Source organism: Oncorhynchus mykiss, chromosome 32 (genome assembly GCF_013265735.2).
Source record: "Oncorhynchus mykiss isolate Arlee chromosome 32, USDA_OmykA_1.1, whole genome shotgun sequence".
NCBI lineage: Eukaryota > Metazoa > Chordata > Actinopteri > Salmoniformes > Salmonidae > Oncorhynchus > Oncorhynchus mykiss.
The window spans coordinates 27,135,920-27,157,643 of record NC_050572.1 but is presented as its reverse complement, the minus strand read 5'-3'; the positions used below and the strand labels follow the sequence as shown (position 1 = coordinate 27,157,643).

The following is a 21,724-nucleotide window of genomic DNA, read 5'->3' as shown; positions in this document are numbered from 1 at the left end:
CGGGTGGTTTAATACATAATCCACAGCATAATTATTAACTTGACCATACTTAAAGAGATACTCAACGTCGGATGTGTTATTGTTACCCATCTACCAATCACTTCCCTTGTTTATGAAACATTTGAAAAGCTCTCAGGTCTTTGTGGTTGAATCTGTGCTTGAAATTCAATTCTTGACTGAGGGACCTTACAGATGTTTTATGTATGGGGGACAGAGGAAGGGTTAGTTATAAAGAAATCATGCCAACGCCTATTACACAGTGTGAGTCCATGTAACTTATTATGTCATTTGACATAAGCCAAATTTTACTCCTGAACTAATTTAGGCTTGCCTAGTTATGATTTATCCAACACAGAACAACAAAAATCTTTCACTTTGACATTACAAAGTGTTCTTTGTAGATTATTGACAAAAAAATGATTATTAAATCCATTTGAATCCCACTTTGTAGCACAATAATGTGAAAAGATCTTAGGGGTTTGAATACTTCTGCAAGGCACTGTATGAACATGCGAACCAGGAAATAAGCTATCAAATTATAGTGTGACTTTCACAGTTTAAAACTAGGGCTGGAGAACCTAATGAACGTAATGACTCTCATCTGACATTAATTAATGATGCAGAATGACGAAGAATTACAGCAGACCAGAAATATGCAAAGTGTAATAAAACAAAACAAACAATAAAAATGTGTAATAATAAAAATACTAATATAAATAATAATATATACATATTAACAAATGTGCAATGATAAATGTCCATTTGAATCAGCAAAAGTACTTCTAGTGATTTGAAGTGTGTTTTGATGAACAGCTGTAAAAATAAAAAAAAATCCATACTTTGTCCATTTAACTATTTTGTGGCCTAAACAATATATTTATTATAGAAAATAGAAATACAATGCAAAATAAGCTGTATAAGAGCCCAATCACCCCTATCACACCACAGTATGCAGAATGACAAGGTGTTTTGGGGCTTGTTGCAACAAAGTCACTGGTTGGATTGGATAGAACAAAGCCTAAAAGCTAACCCCTCACCAAAAAGTAATGCCAGTACCTAGCCCAACACTAGCGCATACTGAAAGTATGTGATTGAAAATACATTGGAGAATATTACATGTAAAAAGTACAAGAAACTCCCCACACAGGTACTCTAGATACCTCCTGTTTTCAGAAGAAAATGTCTGTACGGGCAGTAGCCATTTTGCTACACTTTCTTCACAACCTCTATTTCGCAGACAGTGATGAAGATAACTATATCTGCTGTAAACTCAGCACAAAGTGAAACACAGGAGGAGCTCTCCTTTGGTAATAGATGTTCGATGCAAGCTGCTCTTTGAACATAGGGGGTGATACTTAAATGAATAGAACATGAAAAATGAGTTTGATGAAACACGCAACACACTGTGCAGCCCACTGTGAGTTTCAAGAGCATCCTCACCATGTGAACATTACACTGAAGGCTCTTAAGACCAGGGGACATATCCACAAAGCATCTCAGACTAGAAAATGTGTGTTAAGTGCTGAGAATAGAGACATTTTACTCCTACTCTTACAGGTAAAAATAAAAGCTATGCATGAAGCCTCTTTAGTCATAAGAGTCCCACCTAGTCGACAGATATTTAGGACACCTCATGAGCTGAGTTACCAGCAGGTATCTTGATAATAGAGAATGCAGTCAGTGGTTCACGCTCTACATGCAATTGCTTTGGAGTTGTTGAAAGAATGTTTTAGAAATGTCTATTCATCAATACATGAGCCCTATTCCACATGATATGCCTACATGATCATGCTTATAACCACATAGGCTAATAAATAATCACATATTTCTCTTTGGATTATATAATTAACCTACATCATGTTATTTCAAGTTATCCCTTTGGAGGGCAACAACACCTTAAAAAATGCCTGAAGTAAAGACGTCTAGGGACTATGATAACATTGATTGTAGTCGATAAAATGATAGACCTTTCAAACATTTTATGCAACATTATCAGCGAGTGACTGTGTCAGAGCGATTTAAAGTTGTTAAACGGGAATGGTGAATGTGTTAAGAACAACGTCCTAATGTTGAGTTTCACCCACCCTTTAACCCTCAAAACAGACTCAAATCGTTGGGGCATGGACTCTACTTGTGACCCGTTTCAGGAAACTAAGCGCATGTTGCAAGTCACGACTTCACAGGAGAGCCGTTTGAACGTAAAAATGTGCAAAATGTGTTTTTGGTCAGAAATGCCATCTCAAAGATGTGAGTTTCCCCCTTTTTTCCCCCTCAGAACAGCCTAAGTTCATTGAGGCATCGACTCTACAAGGTGTCGAAAGTGTTCCACAGGGATGCTGGCCCATGTTGACTCCAATGCTTCCTGCAGTTGTGTTCAAGTTGACTGGATGTCCTTTGGGTGGTGGACCATTCTTGATACACACGGGAAACTGTTGAGAATGTAAACCCAGCAGCTTTGCAGTTCTTGACACAAACCGTTGCACCGGACATCTACTACCATACCCCACTCAAAGGCACTTCAATGTTTTGTCTTGCCCATTCACCCTCTGAATGTCACACATACACAATCCATGTCTCAATTGTCTCAAACCTTAAAAATCCTTCTTTAACCTGTCTCCTCCCCTTCATCTACACTGATTGAAGTGGATTTAACAAGTGACAACAATAAGGGATCATAGCTTTCACCTAGATTCACCTGGTCAGTCTATGTCATGGAAAGAGCAGGTGTTCCTAATGTTTTGTACACTCAGGTTTTAACAGGATTCCTGAGACCTTTTCTGAGATGCTTTGTGGATACGGGCCCAGGAGTCTCTGGGAACTTTCTAGTCCTCAAAGTAACCAATATCGTCTAAACAAAATCTCCAAACAATTGCTGTCAAGACCACACACAAACACACACCTCACCCCACCAAGAATGTGCTACCACAACCCCATTTGCAGAACCACACACACACACACACACCACGCGCACAGACACACACACACACACACACACACACACACACACACACACACACACACACACACACAGTACCAAACAACAATCACTGTCAAGACCACACTACCCCATTGACAGAACTCTTCACCAAACGATCTTTGTCAACAGTGGTTGGAGATGACAGCCCCTGAGGCACACACACCCTTCCATATACACACAAACACACACACCGTACACACAAAGTACACACACACATCCCAAACAATCACTGTCAACGTTATGGTCCAGCTGATGTGGCTGTAGGAAATGACAGCTAAGTAGGGAAGGAGGGACAGAGTCCAGCTGTGAAGTGCCTTTGGCTACAGAGAGCTGTCAGTCCAACTGGCAGCAGACAGAAAAGTGAGTGTCCACTGTCATCATTCTCCACACTAGATGCTACCATCACGCTGGCAGACCAGACAGATGAGACATAGAGGCCGAAATGGCACCCGGCTCCCTATATTGTGCACTACTTTAAACCAGGGCCGATAGGGAATAGGGTGTATTACACAATACAATGTAGGGAATAGGGTGTATTACACAATACAATGTAGGGAATAGGGTGTATTACACAATACAATGTAGGGAATAGGGTGCCATTTCAGATGCAGCCAGAGAATCAGCTGGTGCTGTGTAGCTCCATCAGTCATACATATGGCACATCACCTCTCTCCTGCACAAATTAGCAGCATAGGGTCTATAGAGATATGGCCAAGGTAAACAAGTAATGATTTATATTTTCCCTGTGCTACAGACGGCTATATCGGTCCGCTAATACAGGACTAGTAAAGGCCCAGTGCACTACTTTTGCTGCAGCACCCTCAGCACCCCTACTTCCCGCAGCTATGCTGAGGTCAACTCCACATAGCTCTTAGAAACAAAGGTGCTATCTAGAACCTTAAAGGGTTCTTCATCTGTCCCCAGAAGAGAACCCTTGAAAGAAAATCAACACAGTCTGAGTCACTGTCATTCAACTACACTAATAGAAAAAAGGGTTCCAAAAGGGTGCTTTAGCTGTCCACATAGGTGAACCCCTTTCGGTTCCAGGTAGAACCCTTTTTTGTTCCAAGTAGAACCCCTTTGGTTTGCAGGTAGAACCCTTTCAGTTCCAGGTAGAACCATGTGGGTTCCATGTTCTACTTGGAACCAAAAAGCGTTCTACCTGGAACCAAAAAGCGTTCTCCTATGGGAACAGCAAAATCACCCTTTTGGAACCCTTTTTTCTAAGAGTGTAGTTAATTGACAGTGAATCAGACTGTGCTGATAGTGTTGACAGTGCTTAACCCATGTATATTGCAGCAACTGTACACAGAACAGACCTTTATAGGTCCAGTAGTTGTTGTTATGGTAGAAAGACGTGGGCAGTGTTTGTATTGGAGAATCTAACTAGTCGTGACACACAACAGCAACACAGCGCTTCAAAGAGCTTATTCCTGGCTCCCATGAAAGCTATTGTTCTGAGAGCAATAGGAATGTCAGTGCACCTGTCCTACGCTCAGGTGTACACACACACACACACGCAGACGCACACACACACACACACACACACACACACACACACATCCGCACACACACATCCACACACACACACACACACACACACACACACACACACACACACACACACACACACACACACACACACACACAGACGCACACACACATCCACACACACACACAAGGCAATGGGAGCTTTTCATCTCACACAGCGTCATCAGCGCTTTAAAGATATTGTAGCCTTGAATGATGTCAATCTATACACACTGTTTTCACACTTAGCTGTAATCCAGTAAGACATCAACAGCTTTTTCAATTTTGATTGAGCAGTGCCATGTTTCTTGCTCTGAATTAGTGGGAAAGAAATGTAAAAGGCCTATTAGACTAATGCATTTAGTGCCTTTTGAAGATAGTGCTTCGTGACTAATGCTCTGTGTCCATGTCACGTTTCACCAGTGTACCCCATTACCAATTCAAAGGCATGATTTAATCTCAGGCTCAAAATCACTACAGAGAAAAGCTCTAGAAGTGTTTTCCCACCCCAGGATACATACGGGCCCTGGTGGACGTAGCGCAGGAACTAGAGAATAAGGTGTCATTTGGGATGAAGCCTGTAATAACGTGTTACATCACAGCCTCTTTAGCAACCTGTGCTTATTCCATCACTGTACTGTATTCCCTGAACTGTACATGACAGACTCAGCAAGTCAGAGCCCAGTTCTGCAAGACATTGGGCTTTTCACGTCTGGGTCTACTTTCTGCCCACCACAGGACTGTGTTAGCCTGTAAAACTCAAACGTATTCTGTGCAGCTAATGCAAGGCCTTTAGGTCTCTGATGAACTAGTCATGAGAGTGTGGTTCACCATCGGAACCACATCCATTACAAAAGCACCCTTTGCCTATGCAGTCTTTCTTCACACGCTGATGTACAGAGCCAAGAAAAGTCTTCACTTTCCGAGCAATTAGTCAGAGGAATTAGTGGAATCAACCCCCAAGCCAATGTGGACAGAGTGGAAACGTGAATTAGACCTGCAAACAGAAGTAGAATCACCACGACGACATGGCACGCAGCGTCTCCACGGCAACAACCAGAGTTCTAACTCAGCTACAGCTGTTCTCATATGCGCTCATCTCACCTCAGCTTCTAAATCTGGACGATCACAAGCTATTTATAGATTACTAGCAGTTAGCAGTGTTGGTGGCCATGGTGATAATGATGATGATGGTGATGATGACTTGGTTTGAATATCAACTGTAGTTAAAGTTGTCAAGTTCAGAGAATAATTCTAGTTTCTGATTTGTTTTTATTACACACAATGAGCAGAGCCAGATTCCTACAGTAAAGCCTTTGTTGTTCTCTCTCGAATGACTTCTCGACATCAATTTGACAGTATGACAGTTCTGTATCCAGAGTTGTGGGTATCAACTTTCTTTGTTCACCTATGTTGTGCATGCACACACACACACACACACACACACACACACACACACACACACACACACACAGTTTTGGTTTTGGCCCAAACTTAGCTCCAACCTAAGAAAATGTGGGCAAAAATTATGTCAACATAAAATTATGTGTTTGCTCAATTTGTCTCATATGTTAATTCAACCCCAAAACATGTTGGCATGTTACCTAAAAAAGGCTGTGTAACTAGTTACACACACAGTGCTTTTAACATAGTGTTTTCAACTTACATATTTGACATACATGATTACATTGTGCGTGTTAATTCATACAATAATTAGTATTCAACATGTTTTCACCTGGGATTTGAACTCAAAACCTCTCGGTTTATGGCATCCCGACCTTCCTGCTACACCACCATGTCTCTATCAGTTAATGTGTTAAAACTTAATATGACTATTCTCTCATCATTGATTTGATTGACTTAATTCAGCAATTGTAGGTGTTCTGTATAGTTGTCTAATGTTACTGGGTCATATTACTCTGTTTAATGTTACTCCTTAATCACTTTTAAACATGAAATAGTTTTTATTGAGATTTACTTTGAAGTGCAAAGCGCAATACCATTGAAATCAGGCATTGACACAGACATGGTGGTGTGGGAGGAAGAATGGAATACTGCGCTCAAGAGATTGTGAGTTCTAATCCCAGGTGAGAACTTCTGTGTGTAACTAGTTCCACAGCTTTTTTTGTTGCTGGTAAAATGTCAAAATAATAATTTATATTTGAATTAACATATGAGACAAATTGAGCAAACATAATTTAAGTTGACTTACCTTTTCTCAAGTTGGAGCTAAGTTTGGGCCAACTCAACAAAGAAAAGGCTGTGCGCACACACACACACACACACACGCACACACACGCACACGCACGCACACGCACGCACACGCACACGCACACACACACACACACGCACACACACGCACACGCACGCACACGCACACACACACACACACGCACACGCACACGCACACGCGCACGCGCACGCACGCGCACTGAGAGGTTCCCGAGGTTCATTCTGCCCTTCTGATGTCTATCCAGCCGGCACTAACACCTACAGCCAACATTATCAGCCTTGTGTACATAACATTCACCATTTGTGTTTAGGTTGTTTTTTTAACCCCTCACATGGCAAGCCGTTAGTGTTTTTTAACCCCTCACATGGCAAGCCGTTAGTGTTTTTTAACCCCTCACATGGCAAGCCGTTAGTGTTTTTTAACCCCTCACATGGCAAGCCGTTAGTGTTTTTTAACCCCTCACATGGCAAGCCGTTAGTGTTTTTTAACCCCTCACATGGCAAGCCGTTAGTGTTTTTTAACCCCTCACATGGCAAGCCGTTAGTGTTTTTTAACCCCTCACATGGCAAGCCGTTAGTGTCAAGTCAAGTGACTCATCCTACTGCTGAATGTGTTGATGGAAAAACAAATAGTTTGTTTCTTTATCTGAATTTGGAACGTGTCTCCTACAGTGCAATAACCTCTGTATAATTGAATTTCCATAACTATTATGTAGATCGGCTATAGCAAGATGTATTCATTGGAGAATATTTTTAACATGTTAGTGTTATTCAAACATAACAGGCAACTAACCCCTTCCCCATCTGTTGAAACCAGAAAAGCATGAGCCAGGGGCTGAGTATGAGCCAGGTCAGGTGGACTCATTATGACTCAAGCCATCAATACACTCTACAGCCGTACATAGCCATGGGCTGATCCACTGATGAAACACTTAGTACAATAATAAAAGTATAGGCTGTACATGTAATCTCACTGTACTGGCCTGGGTCCTTTACTACATTACAGACGGTAAAAAAAAAAAGTTTTACAAAAGAAAAGGATGTTGTGTTCAAACTGTTGACCTCTGTTTTCATGAGGCACAGTCCTCCTCATATCATTTACTTTCCTATGGGATGTCTCAGTCTGCACCTAAGGCAGGGGTGTCAAACAAACAGCCTGCGGGCCGGATCCAGCCCAGGAGGGGTTCCAATCAGGCCCGAGGGTGGTTAGAGTAGAAACAAAATAAAAAGACTCAACATGCTATAAAATGACTAAAACCGTTATCTATGCACAATCATTATCATGACCTAGGCCTATGTAATTGCATGCCTTGCTTGTGCGCATGTGAGTGTTTGTAGGCTATGTTACCTTCATTCTCCACGCCATTCCACAAGGTGGAATGCATCCCCAGAAATATTTTCTACTTCTTCTGGATTGTAGGAAAACATACGGTACTTTCTGAAAGGCTCATGGGTTGTGACATACTTTATAATGCATCGGTAAGTGGAGCTGCTTTCTGTAGCCTCTGTAAAGCAGGCTGTGTTGAACAGGTTTCACTGGACCTTTAACGTGATGTAACGGACACTCAGAACGTTTTGGAAAATGGAAAAAAACAAACAGTTTGTCAAAACGGCTACATTGTCGCTTACATCCATATAAACTCTTTCTTTATGGAACGCATCTCTTACAGTGTACGTACCATGTAAAAGCAATTGTATATCATTAGTTTCCATACCTACCTCTCTAGATACACTGTAAAACCAAGTGTTAAGAATCTGAACACTTTTCTGTAACACTTTTTAAACGCACATTTAGAATGTCAAAGAAAACGCGTCACAGTGTTTAGATTGTAAACACCAGAACATGTTTATTCGTTGTAACACTTTTTAAACACATGCACACCTTTATACAACACTTAACACTGTGTTGTTTTAACAGGGTGTAAAGCAGTATTTACATATTTCCCAGCATGTCTTTTGTGTGGAATGTGCGAGATGTGCGAGACCCACCCATGACTGTGTTTATTAGTGACACAGACATGATTGTTGCATTCAATAAATTATATTTCTGAAGCCTTCTTCAAGTGACTGCCTAATTGAATGTATTTCAATTAAAAATAAACCCTTTAATGACCATATATTATATATTTAATGAGGCCTTTAGTTATGGCCTAGTTATCCTCGACATTATGGTCTACAAATCCTGGCTCATGGGCCACATCAGACCTGCAAGTCACAATATGCTGGTTTGTGAAGTGATTAGAGAGAGGATATCCAACAATTTGAATATGTTATAACCCACAACTTGCACTCAGAGTGACTGCTATGGTGAAGGACTTAATAAACAAGACTACCTAAACCATCTAAACTGGAACAACCATCCTTAAAGATTTTATTAGTGAGGCCTCCTGGGTGCAGTGGTTAAGGGCGCTGTACTGCAGCACCAGCTGTGCCACCAGAGACTCTGCGTTTGCGCACAGGCTCTGTAACCGGCCGCGACCGGGAGGTCTGTGGGACGACGCGTCGTCCGGGTTATGGAGGGGTTGGCCGGTAGGGATATCCTTGTCTCATCACGCACCAGCGACTCCTGTGGCCGGGCGCAGTGCACGCTAACCAAGGTTGCCAGGTGCACGGTGTTTCCTCCCACACATTGGTGCGGCTGGCTTCCGGGTTGGATGCGCGCTGTGTTAAGAAGCAGTGCGGCTTGGTTGGGTTGTGCGGCTCGCATGACTTTCAACCTTCGTCTCTCCCGAGCCCGTACGGGAGTTGTAGCGATGAGACAAGATAGTAGCAATTGGATACCACGAAATTGGATACCACAGTAAACAATTGGATACCACGAAATTGGGGAGGAAATGGGGTAAAATTTAAATAAAATAAAAAATAAAAAATATTTGATTAGTTTAGAAAAATGTAAGTGATTTATCTCTGTATAGTATACGCTCAACGAATCAATCAATGTGCATGAGGACACAGATACAGTATTAAAATAAACTATTCTAAATATCAATCTGCAACAAAGCATGTTGGGAAATATGATAATGGCATGCTGGGAAATATGATAACGGGGCCCCTCCCACATCTTTGAAGTCAGCACAGTCGAGTAACAACAATACCATGCGATTGAAAGATTTCTTGAATCAAATGTCCTGTTCAGTTGTGCTGACATGTAGGTAAGGTGACAGACATTCCTAACACTGATCTGAATAAAATGCATCTATTTATAATGACCAAATGCACTCTAAACAGGACTATGGGAAAGTACACACTAGTGTTTAAAATCTGAACACTTAGGAGATTTAGGGGTTCTCCTGGTTGGAAGTTGACTGGAAAAGGTTGACTGTCATATTTCATCTCGCATTGTAAATGCCTGTGTTAAGATGAGAACACCTATTGGCAATTCTAAATGCCTAGTGTTTAAATTTAAACACTGACGTTTAGGTTATAAATGTGTCACATGTTTCATGTGTCCACATCATTAAGGAATTATCATGGTCCACACATGATTAAAAAAAAAGTTATAGATCTGCACCATTGAGAGCATCACGACTGGCTGCATCAACACATGGTATGGCAAATGCTCGGCATCCGACACCAAGGTGCTACAGAGGGTAGTGCGTACGGCCCAGTACATCACTTGGGCCGAGCTCCCTGACACCCAGGACCTCTATACCAGGTGGTGTCAGACGAAGGCCCTACACATGTACTAAAACTCTAGCCACCCAACTCTCTGCTACCACACAGCAAGCGGTACCGATGCACCAAGTCTGGAACCAACAGGAGCCTGAACAGCTTCTACCCCCAAGCCATAAGACTGCTAAATAGGTAGTTAAAAGCCATAAGACTGCTAAATAGGTAGGTAAAAGCCATAAGACTGCTAAATAGGTAGTTAAAAGCCATAAGACTGCTAAATAGGTAGTTAAAAGCCATAAGACTGCTAAATAGGTAGTTAAAAGCCATAAGACTGCTAAATAGGTAGGTAAAAGCCATAAGACCGCTAAATAGGTAGGTAAAAGCCATAAGACTGCTAAATAGGTAGTTAAAAGCCATAAGACTGCTAAATAGGTAGGTAAAAGCCATAAGACTGCTAAATAGGTAGGTAAAAGCCATAAGACTGCTAAATAGGTAGGTAAAAGCCATAAGACTGCTAAATAGGTAGTTAAAAGCCATAAGACTGCTAAATAGGTAGGTAAAAGCCATAAGACTGCTAAATAGGTAGTTAAAAGCCATAAGACTGCTAAATAGGTAGTTAAAAGCCATAAGACTGCTAAATAGGTAGGTAAAAGCCATAAGACTGCTAAATAGGTAGGTAAAAGCCATAAGACTGCTAAATAGGTAGGTAAAAGCCATAAGACTGCTAAATAGGTAGGTAAAAGCCATAAGACTGCTAAATAGGTAGGTAAAAGCCATAAGACTGCTAAATAGGTAGGTAAAAGCCATAAGACTGCTAAATAGGTAGGTAAAAGCCATAAGACTGCTAAATAGGTAGGTAAAAGCCATAAGACTGCTAAATAGGTAGTTAAATAGGTAACCAATAGCTACTTGGAATATCTACACGGACCCTTTTTGCACTAACTCTTTTGACTCATCACATCCGCTGCTGTTAGTGTTTATTATCTATCCTGTTGCATTGTCACTTTATCCCTACCTATATGTACATATCTACCTCAATCACCTTGCACCCCTGCACATGGACTCGGTACTGGTACCCCGTGACTATAGCCAATGGTTACTCATTGTGTATTTCTTCCTTGTGTTAATATTTATCTATTTTTCTATTATTTCTATTTATTTTTCCGTCTCCATTGCTGGGAAGGGCCCGTAATTAAACATTTCAATGTTAATCTACACCTGTTTACAATGTATATGAAAAATACAATTTGATATGATGGTTATACAGTGTAGGCTATAGCAAGATTGGAATAATATCTGATTCATGGGAGAATGTATGTTTAAACATGTCTGCATTATTCAAACATAACAGGCACCTAACCCCTTCACCATCTGTTGAAACCAGGAAAGCACATATGAGCCAGAGCAGGTAAACTCATTATAACTCAAGCAGAGAAAATCTACAGCCAAACATAAACCATGTTAACCAGGTGATAATGCCAGGAGCTGTTCTTTCAGGGCCTCAGCACTTATAGCTCATGGGGAAGCGCAGTCTCAATATGTCACTGCTGAAAACAGTGGTATTAAATCCACTACTGTAGGCTGTAATTCAATTGTGATTTTGAACATGTATCCTAAATTATATAAGCTGACAAACAAACAACGTAAATATGGCCAAACTCTAAAGGGATCGTTTCACATTCAAATGGACAAATAAACCAATAGACCTGAACAGTACATTATACATTAAAATGCATGTGCTTTTAGTGTTGTCAGCTGCTGTAACATACACAATACAATGGAAGCATACTATGGTCATGTTCACTCTCCAGTAGTCATTTAAGGGTTGCTAGGCACATCTGAAGACATGCCTAGTGCATTATGTTATGTGCCCGTGTTGAATAATATCATGTGTAGATGGTGTCCATTATGGAGAAGGTGTCCCCCCCCCCCCCCCCCCCCCCCCCCACCTCTCTGCTTCAGAGGGGATGGGTTAAATGCCCCTTTCCCTAATGTAGGTCTAAAGCCAGCACTCTGGTCTTTGATACAGTTTAAACAGAAGTTGCTTGGGGGAAATTAATGTTGGTTGTTATCTCCAAAACAGAAACGTTTCAGGAATTGGAAAACAATGTATATATTTCCCCATTAACGAAAATACAATTATGAAACTTCAGATGCTATTTTGAGAAGATGTTCTTGGTCCTAGAGTCATGAAATGTTCCGAGTACATTGAGGGGAGTTACTCCTTTCAATAAATGTTTTTAGAAAATGTATTTGCGAGGTTTACATCAGACAGCAACATATTTCAAAAACAAATAATAAAACATTCACTCTTAATTTTCGAGTAATGTAGGCCTAAAAAGGGTTCATGTCTTCGTGTTATTAAACTTGTTACGGGTCCCTATGTTACCCAGGTCTGATCGACAGGTTAAATATGTCTATTCTAACATCAATGTCTCTGTACGTCCATGAAGTCATGTAGGCCTACCAGTGTACTAAATGTGAACCTTTAGTACAGAAACATTGCGTGCAACGTTGTGTGCCTACTCTATGTGTAGAAACAATGCTGTGTGCCTCCTCTCTGTGTAGAAACAATGCTCTCTAATCTACTGCCTGTATTTTTCTGGTCCTTCACAAAGACCATTATGATTTTGTCTTGTTTTATAGAAATGCTGATTCACCTTAAAAACGATTGTTTGCTTAAAGATATTTCCATATTATGGCGGAGATCAAATCCAGCTAGACCTTTCACTGTAATGTTGGCAATACCACTTCAATCAAGAAACTAGCATGTTCATTGAGGCCCTAAGCTAAATAAAGGCCATGCAAATGCCAACATTAAAGGCACCAGGCTACTCTGAATATGTGCTAAAGTTGTAGGCCTGTTGACTCCGTTGGTATTTTCTACAAGAATATCCTATAGCATATATACTGTACATCTGTTTTTGTTTGTTTTCTTCTATCAAAGTGGACATACCTCAGGATACGATTCGTTGGAGGACAAGGATCTGATCGTTTGGCCAAGAAAGGGTTATGGGCGTTTTATTCGGCCTGCTTGGAATAATTATGTATGGCCAGCTGGTGTATGGCCAGCTGCAGATCATCCCTCATGATGTGGTTGTTGGCAGCGCAGCTCACAGGAGCTAGAGGAGCTGTCCTTTCAGCACCACGTGCAGCGCCGCTCACAGGAGCTAGAGGAGCTGTCCTTTCAGCACCACGTGCAGCGCAGCTCACAAGAGCTAGAGGAGCTGTCCTTTCAGCACCATGTGCAGCGCAGCTCATGTTCAAGCTGCAGCAACAGCTGATGGAACGAACTTCAGTTAAGGTTACATGCACACAATCATAGGAAGATGGGAGGTTTTTTTTGGGGGGGGGGGGGGGGGGGGACTAGTATAGGCCCAGCGCACTACTTTTGTGAAATAACTGTTTTATTATTTTTTAAGTAAGGTAATTTGTATTTTTTTTTTCAAGGAGTGCTGCAGCACCCTCAGCACCGCTACTTCCCCGTCAATGCACACAATAATGCCATTATTATTGCCTGTCAGGTTAATATAATAGTTTGTTTAAAACGTTTACATGCTTTGCAAAAATAACGATTTCCCCAATAATCCTGTTTACATGGACACATCTGAAAGCAGGCTACTGATGAGACATTTGATAATTGCAGAACATCGCCAAACAATATAAACGTTCTACCACAGTGACCATGTTATTTTTGCAAATACTATTTGATTCTGAGTTCAGACATATAATGTTTGTATGTGAAAACTACTTATAAGATTAATACTTTTCCGAACTCACTTAACTCACTTAATGGTGCTTGCACATACGCAGATCAAATTGACCGCTGGGATGTCAATTAACCTGTTTACACATCATAATAATTCGAAAGATTGCTCAGAAAACCAGGTGTTTTAATCGGTGTATGCTTACTTCGATTATGACCTTACACTGATTAAGATAAGCAGAGTAAGGTGTTTACACACAGCACATGCCTAATGCAATATTCGGCATTCTGCCATAATCAGTTTAATGTCGAGTGTTTAGTGTGAATGTAAACATATTGATGCCTCCACAGTTTTTTAGATAGTGTTGACATGTTATCAATCACAGCATTTTGTAACCTACCACTTGCATGGTCTGCCATTAAATCATGGATTAAAACATGTTGTCTACTGGGGTAACCAATGCAGATGCAGCAACAGTCGTGCAGTTGAAATCACTGTACATGTAGGCTTATCATTATTTGGTTTCCAAAAATGTGGTCAAGCCTATCTCAGTGGCGTGGTAGGCCACTCCTACTTTGATGGTGCATTGTGGTACTCGAGGGAATGGTTGCATACATAGTAGCCTAGAGGACTGCTTTTCGTGTAGGCTATTGATCTTTTCTCATTAAATTGATGAGCTGCTGAAATCTATAATGGAAATTGTCAGTTTATCTAGATAGACAGACACATTATGTTGTTGCTACTGATTGTAGTGATGCCTTTTGTTTCCTGATCTATAAAGTTGATGTGCAGAAACATTGTACACAGGTGGCATTTTACTGTTATTGCGTCATCATTTGGTTTCGCCTGTTAACATACCGGAGTTATTTAGCGAAAACCACATTTTACCTACTTTTCTAAAACAATTGATGTTGCATAAGGGACAGGTTTTAAGGGTTAATACCGGGTAGTGGGTATAGACTACCTGTTGCTGGACTAAGTTTAGTGAAACACATCTCTGCATAATGCTGTGTTGACTTTAATTCGTTGTGCTATATAGTGTTGTAAGTGATATAGTAACTATTTCAATTGTAGCCTACTAACCACCTAACATCCACGGCCCATGACTGTGATTAAGCTGTAGACTACACTTTAAATCTCCGCATGAATTACATTATATTGACACAGTGGTTGCGCGTAATGCTGGTATGCAATTAAATCTCCATGGACTGTAGACTGCAGACTCACCTATGGTGGTGATGACTGTGATGGCAAAGTAAAAAGATCCCGCAAATTTCCACTGAACTCCGGCCCTGTGGGGCTCGGCCTCCATAATGATGGTCTCCAGTTTGCGGTAGTCGTCCTCGCTAATGTTGTATTTCCCTTGGAGACGCTTCTCCTCTGCCTCCAGCTGTTCTTTCTCCCGCATCTCGAAGTCTGACTCCAGGGCATCGAACACTGCGGCCCCGACCAGCAGGTACGTGAACGTGCAGATGATCAGGGACAAGGTCCGCACGTTCTGCCGCTTCATGACCACCAGGAACCGGCGAGTGAGGGGCTCATGTCCCCTCCGATCCCCCGGGAAGGCTGCGCAGCAATCGGGAAAGCGTTGGCAGCGGCTGAAAGAGGAGGGACAGACTGGCGCGTGTTGGTGACTGTGGGTGCGGTGGACAGAAGAGCAGTAGTGGAGACTGCTATGTGTGTGATCCCTGTAACAGGTCCCAAAATCCTGCTCCGGGTTCGCAGAGAGACACAGGAGACTGCTCGATCGCCGGGACCACGAGCCCTGCAGCCTAGACACTCTGCGCAAAACCTGCCCAAACCAAGTCCTCCAAGCGCGTAGTGCCATCAACAAGCAGCTGCTAGATTCCTCTGTTGTCTTCTTATCGAAAAGTCAACGTTTTTTTTTACCAATTCAATTTAACACATATGGCAAAATAATGTTCGATTATTTTTGTTGTGAATCTGTAAATGCTTGATGCGGTATTTGCTCTTCTGTCCAAATCTTCCTGGAAGATTTAAAGAGAAATTAACCGATCCAACAGAGGTTGGATGCGGGTGAAGCATAGGCTATTTTCGCATTTGCTCCCAGTAAGTTTCAGTAAGCAGCAACCTGTTCATCTCGCTACCTCATCTTAAGTGTCAGGCTATTTTTAACAACGAACCATCCCCCCCATTTGTACATAATCAATTGACTGTGTGGAATCCAGAAATACAGCTCAGAAATATAAGACATCGCCAGAAGTCATTTCCATTTGATTCACAATGTGTTGTGCTGAGTCCTCGATAAGATACACGAGAAGAGGGACACACAGCGCAGGATCCGAGAGAAAAAAAGTATACTCACTCACTTGATTCGCGCTCTGGGGATCTAAACCCAGGCAAAACTCAACAAAGATCTAACACTGTGCACAGCGTAATTCCTGTCCATTGCGGAATTATTCACTACCGATTCCTTTCCTCATATCGGATCATATTGCCATAAATTATGGTAAAGATAAAACTATCCCAAAACGGTGACTGGAAGGGACACTCGTCATCAATAAATCTACATTAACTACAGGTTTAATTTCTAATGTTCCCTTCTTAGAATAGTGCCGTGGGGTTCTGCCTCAGGACAAACGTGCATTGTCACTGTATAACCTTCTCTAAAAACCCGGAGCAGGCAAACCCGAAATACCGGTATAGCCTGATGCATGTCTCTTGTTAGGCGCGTGGTGACTACCGGCTCAGCTGCGCCCACCAAGTGCTCTCCAGGCCGGAGCTGATTTCTCCGCGGGCTTCCAATTAACTGGAGTTAAATTAGAAAAAGTTTCGGGTTTTCCTCGTTAGTAGAAGTTACTCGAGGCCATCAATTAACGCTAGAGAGAGAGAAGCACTTTGATGATGAAGCTGAACACTGCGTGTCCTCACAGGCTACGGATGCTGAGTGTGTGGAATCTCCTGTCAGAAGTGTGGCAGGCTATTTAATTTAAGAGACCGTTGAGATCTGATTCTCCATCTATTGTATTTTAGGACGTTCTATTTTAAGACATTCTAATTGTTGAACATGTTTACTTAAAGCCGTCTTCCTCCCAAGGGGCATCTCTTAATACCAGGTCACCCCTTCTCCTCACACCCCTCCTGCAGCGACCACTCCCACTCATTATCAACACGAGATTACTTCCAAACACATGACCAACTCACATACAGTGCCTTCGGAAAGTATTAAGACACCTGGACTTTTGTTACGTTACAGCCTTATTCTAAAATTGATTAAATACTTTTTTCTCTCGTCAATCTACACACAATGCCACATAATGACAACGCGAAAATAGTTTTTTAGAAATGTTATCAAATTTATTTCAGTAAAAAGCAAAACACCTTATTTACATAAGTATTCAGACCCTTTGCTATGAGACTCGAAATTGAGCTCAGGTTGCATCCTGTTTCCATTGATCAACCTTGAGATGTTTCTACAACTTGATTGGAGTCCACCTGTGGTAAATTCAATTATGTGGACATGATTTGGAAAGGCACACACCTGTCTATATAAGGTCCCACAGTTGACAGTACATGTCAAAGCAAAAACCAAGCCATGAGGTCAAAGGAATTGTCCGTAGAGCTCCAAGACAGGATTGTGTCCAGGCACAGATCTGGGGAGGGGTACAAAAACTTTGATGCAGCATTGAAGGTCCCCAAGAACACAATGGCCTCATTAATTCTTAAATGGAAGAAGTTTGGAACCACCAAGACTCATCCTAGAGCTGGCTACCTGGCCAAACTGAGCATACAGAGAAGAAGGGCCTTGGTCAGTGAGGTGACCAAGAACCCAATGGTCACTCTGACAGAGCTCCAGAGTTCCTCTGTGAGATGGGAGAACCTTCCAGAAGGACAACCAGCTCTGCAGCACTCCACCAATCAGGCATTTTTATGGGTTGAGTGGACAGACAGAAGCCACTCCTCAGTAAAAGGCACGTGACAGCCCACTTGGATTTTGTCAAAAGGCACCTAAAGGACTCTCAGACCATGAGAAACAAGATTATCTGGTCTGATGAAACCAAGATTGAACTCTTTGGGCTGAATGCCAAGCATCACGTCTGGAAGAAACCCGGCACCACCCCTACGGTGAAGCATGGAGGTGGCAGCATCATGCAGTGGGGATGTTTTTCAGTGGCAGGGACTGGGAGACTAGTCAGGATTGAGAGAAAGATTAACGGAACAAAGTACAGAGAGATCCTCAATGAAAATCTGCTCCGGAGGGCTCAGGACCTCAGACTTGGGTGAAAGTTCTTCTTCCAACAGGACAATGACCCTAAGCACATAGCCATCCAACCTGACAGAGCTTGAGAGGATCTGCAGAGAAGAATGAGAGAAACTCCCCTAATACAGGTGTGCCAAGCTTGTAGCGTCATAATCAAGAAGACTAGAGGCTGTAATCACTGCCAAAGATGCTTCAACAAAGTACTGAGTAAAGGGTCTGAATACTTATGTAAATGACATATTTCAGTTTTTTCTTTTTAATAAATGTGCACTAATGTCAAAACTGTTTTTGCTTTGTCATTATGTGGTATTGGTGTAGATTGATGAGGGAAAAAAGTAATTTAATCCATTTTAGAATAAGGCTGTAACGTAACAAAATGTGGAAAAAGTGAAGGGGTCTGAATAGTTTCCGAATGCACTGAATGACTAGTCTGCTAGCCAGGCTAGCCCAGCACCAATGAAACGCTAAATCGCTGTATCCAGTAGCAGCTGTCCATGGCGCTAGTTTACAGGCTCGCATGCATGTGCACTGGAAGGACTGGGGAGTACTGTGTCGCACGCAGTACACAAATGTTTTTTTTTTTTTAACCTTTATTTAACCAGGAAGGGCTCATTGAGATTAAAACCTATTTTTCAAGAGCGCCCTGGCCAAGATAGGCAGCACCAAGTCATTACAAAAACATTACAGACAGGCAACATGAAAAACTACAAGTAATCCAGTAAAAACCATTGAATTCACAAGAGTATAAAACAGCAAATTAAAAACATTGACAGGTCAGGGAATCAGCCTCAAAATCCTTCATCAGTGATTTAAAAACACCAATCGGGACAAGTTCTTCCAGTTTAAAAGTATTTTGTAAGGTGTTCTAAGACGATGGTGCAGAGTACATAAAAGCCCTTTTACCAAATTCAGTTCGGACATTTGGAACAGTTAGCAGGATAAAGTCCAGCGAATGAAGAGAGTACCCACCACATTTCTGAACAATAAAAATGCACAAATTAAAAGGTAGTAAACCCAAAATGGTTTTGTAAATAAAAGTATACCAGTGACTTAGCCTACGAGTGACTAGAGAAGGCCAGCCAACCCTGGTATACAAAGTGCAGTGGTGCATAAGGGTTTTGCAGTTTAAAATAAATCTCAAAGTGCCATGGTAAAGAGTGTCAATTGATCTCAAACACTGAGCGGAAGCATTCATATATAAAATATCCCCATACTCTAGTAAAGTTATGAATATAGCTGATACTAGCCTCCTTCTGGCTTCAAAAGAAAAACAGGCCTTATTCCTCAAATAAAATCCCAATTTCAGCTTCAATTTTTTTGTAAGTTGTTAAATATGCAATTTAAAAGAGAGGCCGTCATCAATTAAAATTCCAAGATATTTATATGAGGTTACAACCTCAATCTCCTTGCACTGACAGGAGGTAATAGGTGAAAGGTTCAGAGGTCTATATCTTGCATTAGAAAACACCATTAGTTTAGTTTTGTCAGTATTGAGGATAAGCTTCAATTGACAGAAGGTATGTTGAACAGTATAAAAAGCAGTTTGCATGTTCTGGAAAGCTTTTGTAAGAGACGAGGCACAACAGTAAATAACAGTATCATCAGCATTAAAATGAAGTTGTGCATTTTGGACATTTTTGTCTAAATCATTTATATAAATAGTGAATAAGAGAGGACCAAGTACAGAGCCTTGGGGCACACAATTCAAGACAGACAATTTAACAGACATAAGCCCGTCAAATTGAGTGTACTGAGTTCTATCAGACAGATAGTTAGCAAACCATGCAACTGCATGCTCCGAAAGACCTACACTCGACAATCTCTGCCTTAGTATAGCATGATCAACTGTATTAAAAGCCTTAGAGAGATCAATAAAAAGTGAGACACAGTGCTGTTTTTTGTCAATGGCTTCAGTGACATCATTTAAAACCTTCATGGCTGCTGTAATTGTGTTATGCTTCTTCCTGAAGCCCGATTGGTACATTGATAAAATAGAGTTAGTAAATAAAAACTCTTTAAGCTGTTCACTTACAAGGGTTTCAAGTATTTTCACCAGGGGTGACAGCTTTGAGATTGGCCTATAATTATTTAAAAGAGTTGGATCTCCCCCTTTTAAAAGTGGTAGGACAAATGCTGATTTCCAGATCTTTGGAATTTCATTACATTCCAGGGTTAGATTGAACAGAGATGTAAGTGGTTCAGCTATGAAATCAGCTGCCAGATTTAAAAAGCAGGGATCCAAAAGATCAGGACCTGCAGGCTTTCTCTGATCTAAGGATTTCAGGGCTTTATGTACCACCTGCACTGAGAATGGCAAAAAGCTCTCACTGGTTCATCCACACAGGGTTGTGCAGAGACAGAGGACACTGAATCAAACAGCCTACCAGATGATACAAAGTGCTCATTGAAACAATTCAGCATTTCAGTTTTGTCATATATAGTAACAGAGTCCTTCTAAACACATGACGGTAATTCATTAACATTACTGTTACCAGACATAGACTTAATAGCCTTCCAAAACTCTCTATGGTCATTCAGGTTATCAGTGGTAACAGACATAACATATTCAGACTTGGCCTTCCTGAGAAGAAAATAACACTGGCTTCGTAACTGCCTAAAAAGAAGCCAATCAGCATCAGAACATGATTTCCTTGCTTAAGCCCAGGCTAGATTACGGTCGTGAATAATACAAGACAGCTCAGAAGAAAACCATGGATTATCCCGCCCTTTAACCCTGAACCTGCAGAATGGGGCATGTTTGTTTACTATTTGGGAAAAACCATCATGAAAGAATTTCCAGGCAGTTTCCACATCAGGGATAAACTCAATCTGCTCCAGTCAAAATAAAACAAATCATGAAAGAAAGCCTGCTCATTAAAACACTTCAAATTTCTCTTACGAATAAAACGTGGGTTTGTCTTTGGAACCTTAGTATTTCTAACAGCAACAACAGCACAATGGTCACTTAAATCATTACAAAAAACACCAACCGCAGAACATTTATGTGGAACATTTGTCAATATCAAATCAATCAGGGTAGAATTATCTGGGCATTTAAGATTTGGGCGAGTGGGTGAGTTAATCAACTGGGTAAGATTCATAGAATTACAAAACATTTTAAAATCATCATACACCGGCTTTAACCAACACCAGTTGAGATCACCAATCAAGATCATTTCACTGTAAGAAGTTTAGACATGAGGTGCGTCAAAGAAGAAAATGCATCACTGAGAGCAGAGGGGGGGTCTATAACAGCCAATCACAGTCATAGAGAGTAGAGGGGGGTCTATAACGGCCAATCACAGTCATAGAGGTCAGAGGGGGGTCTATAACAGCCAATCACAGTTATAGAGAGGCCCTTTGAAACCTCAATATTCAAAGCAAGAAATTCCAACTGTTTACAAATAGTTTCAGACTTTGCCACACTTACATGGAATTTAGATT

At 41.3% G+C, this 21,724-nt stretch overlaps 1 protein-coding gene across 1 annotated transcript in view; it reads right to left on the bottom strand.

The window, feature by feature from the left end:
* Nucleotides 1–16,622, bottom strand: part of LOC110488194 (potassium channel subfamily K member 9-like) — a 42,265-nt gene extending 25,643 nt beyond the window's left edge. The window contains exon 1 of the mRNA XM_021560301.2: nt 15,286–16,622. Within this exon, the coding sequence (XP_021415976.2) occupies nt 15,286–15,886 (601 nt within the window). The 5' untranslated portion in view covers nt 15,887–16,622. The remainder of the gene's footprint in view (nt 1–15,285) is intronic.
* Between the last annotated feature and the right edge of the window lie 5,102 nt (nt 16,623–21,724).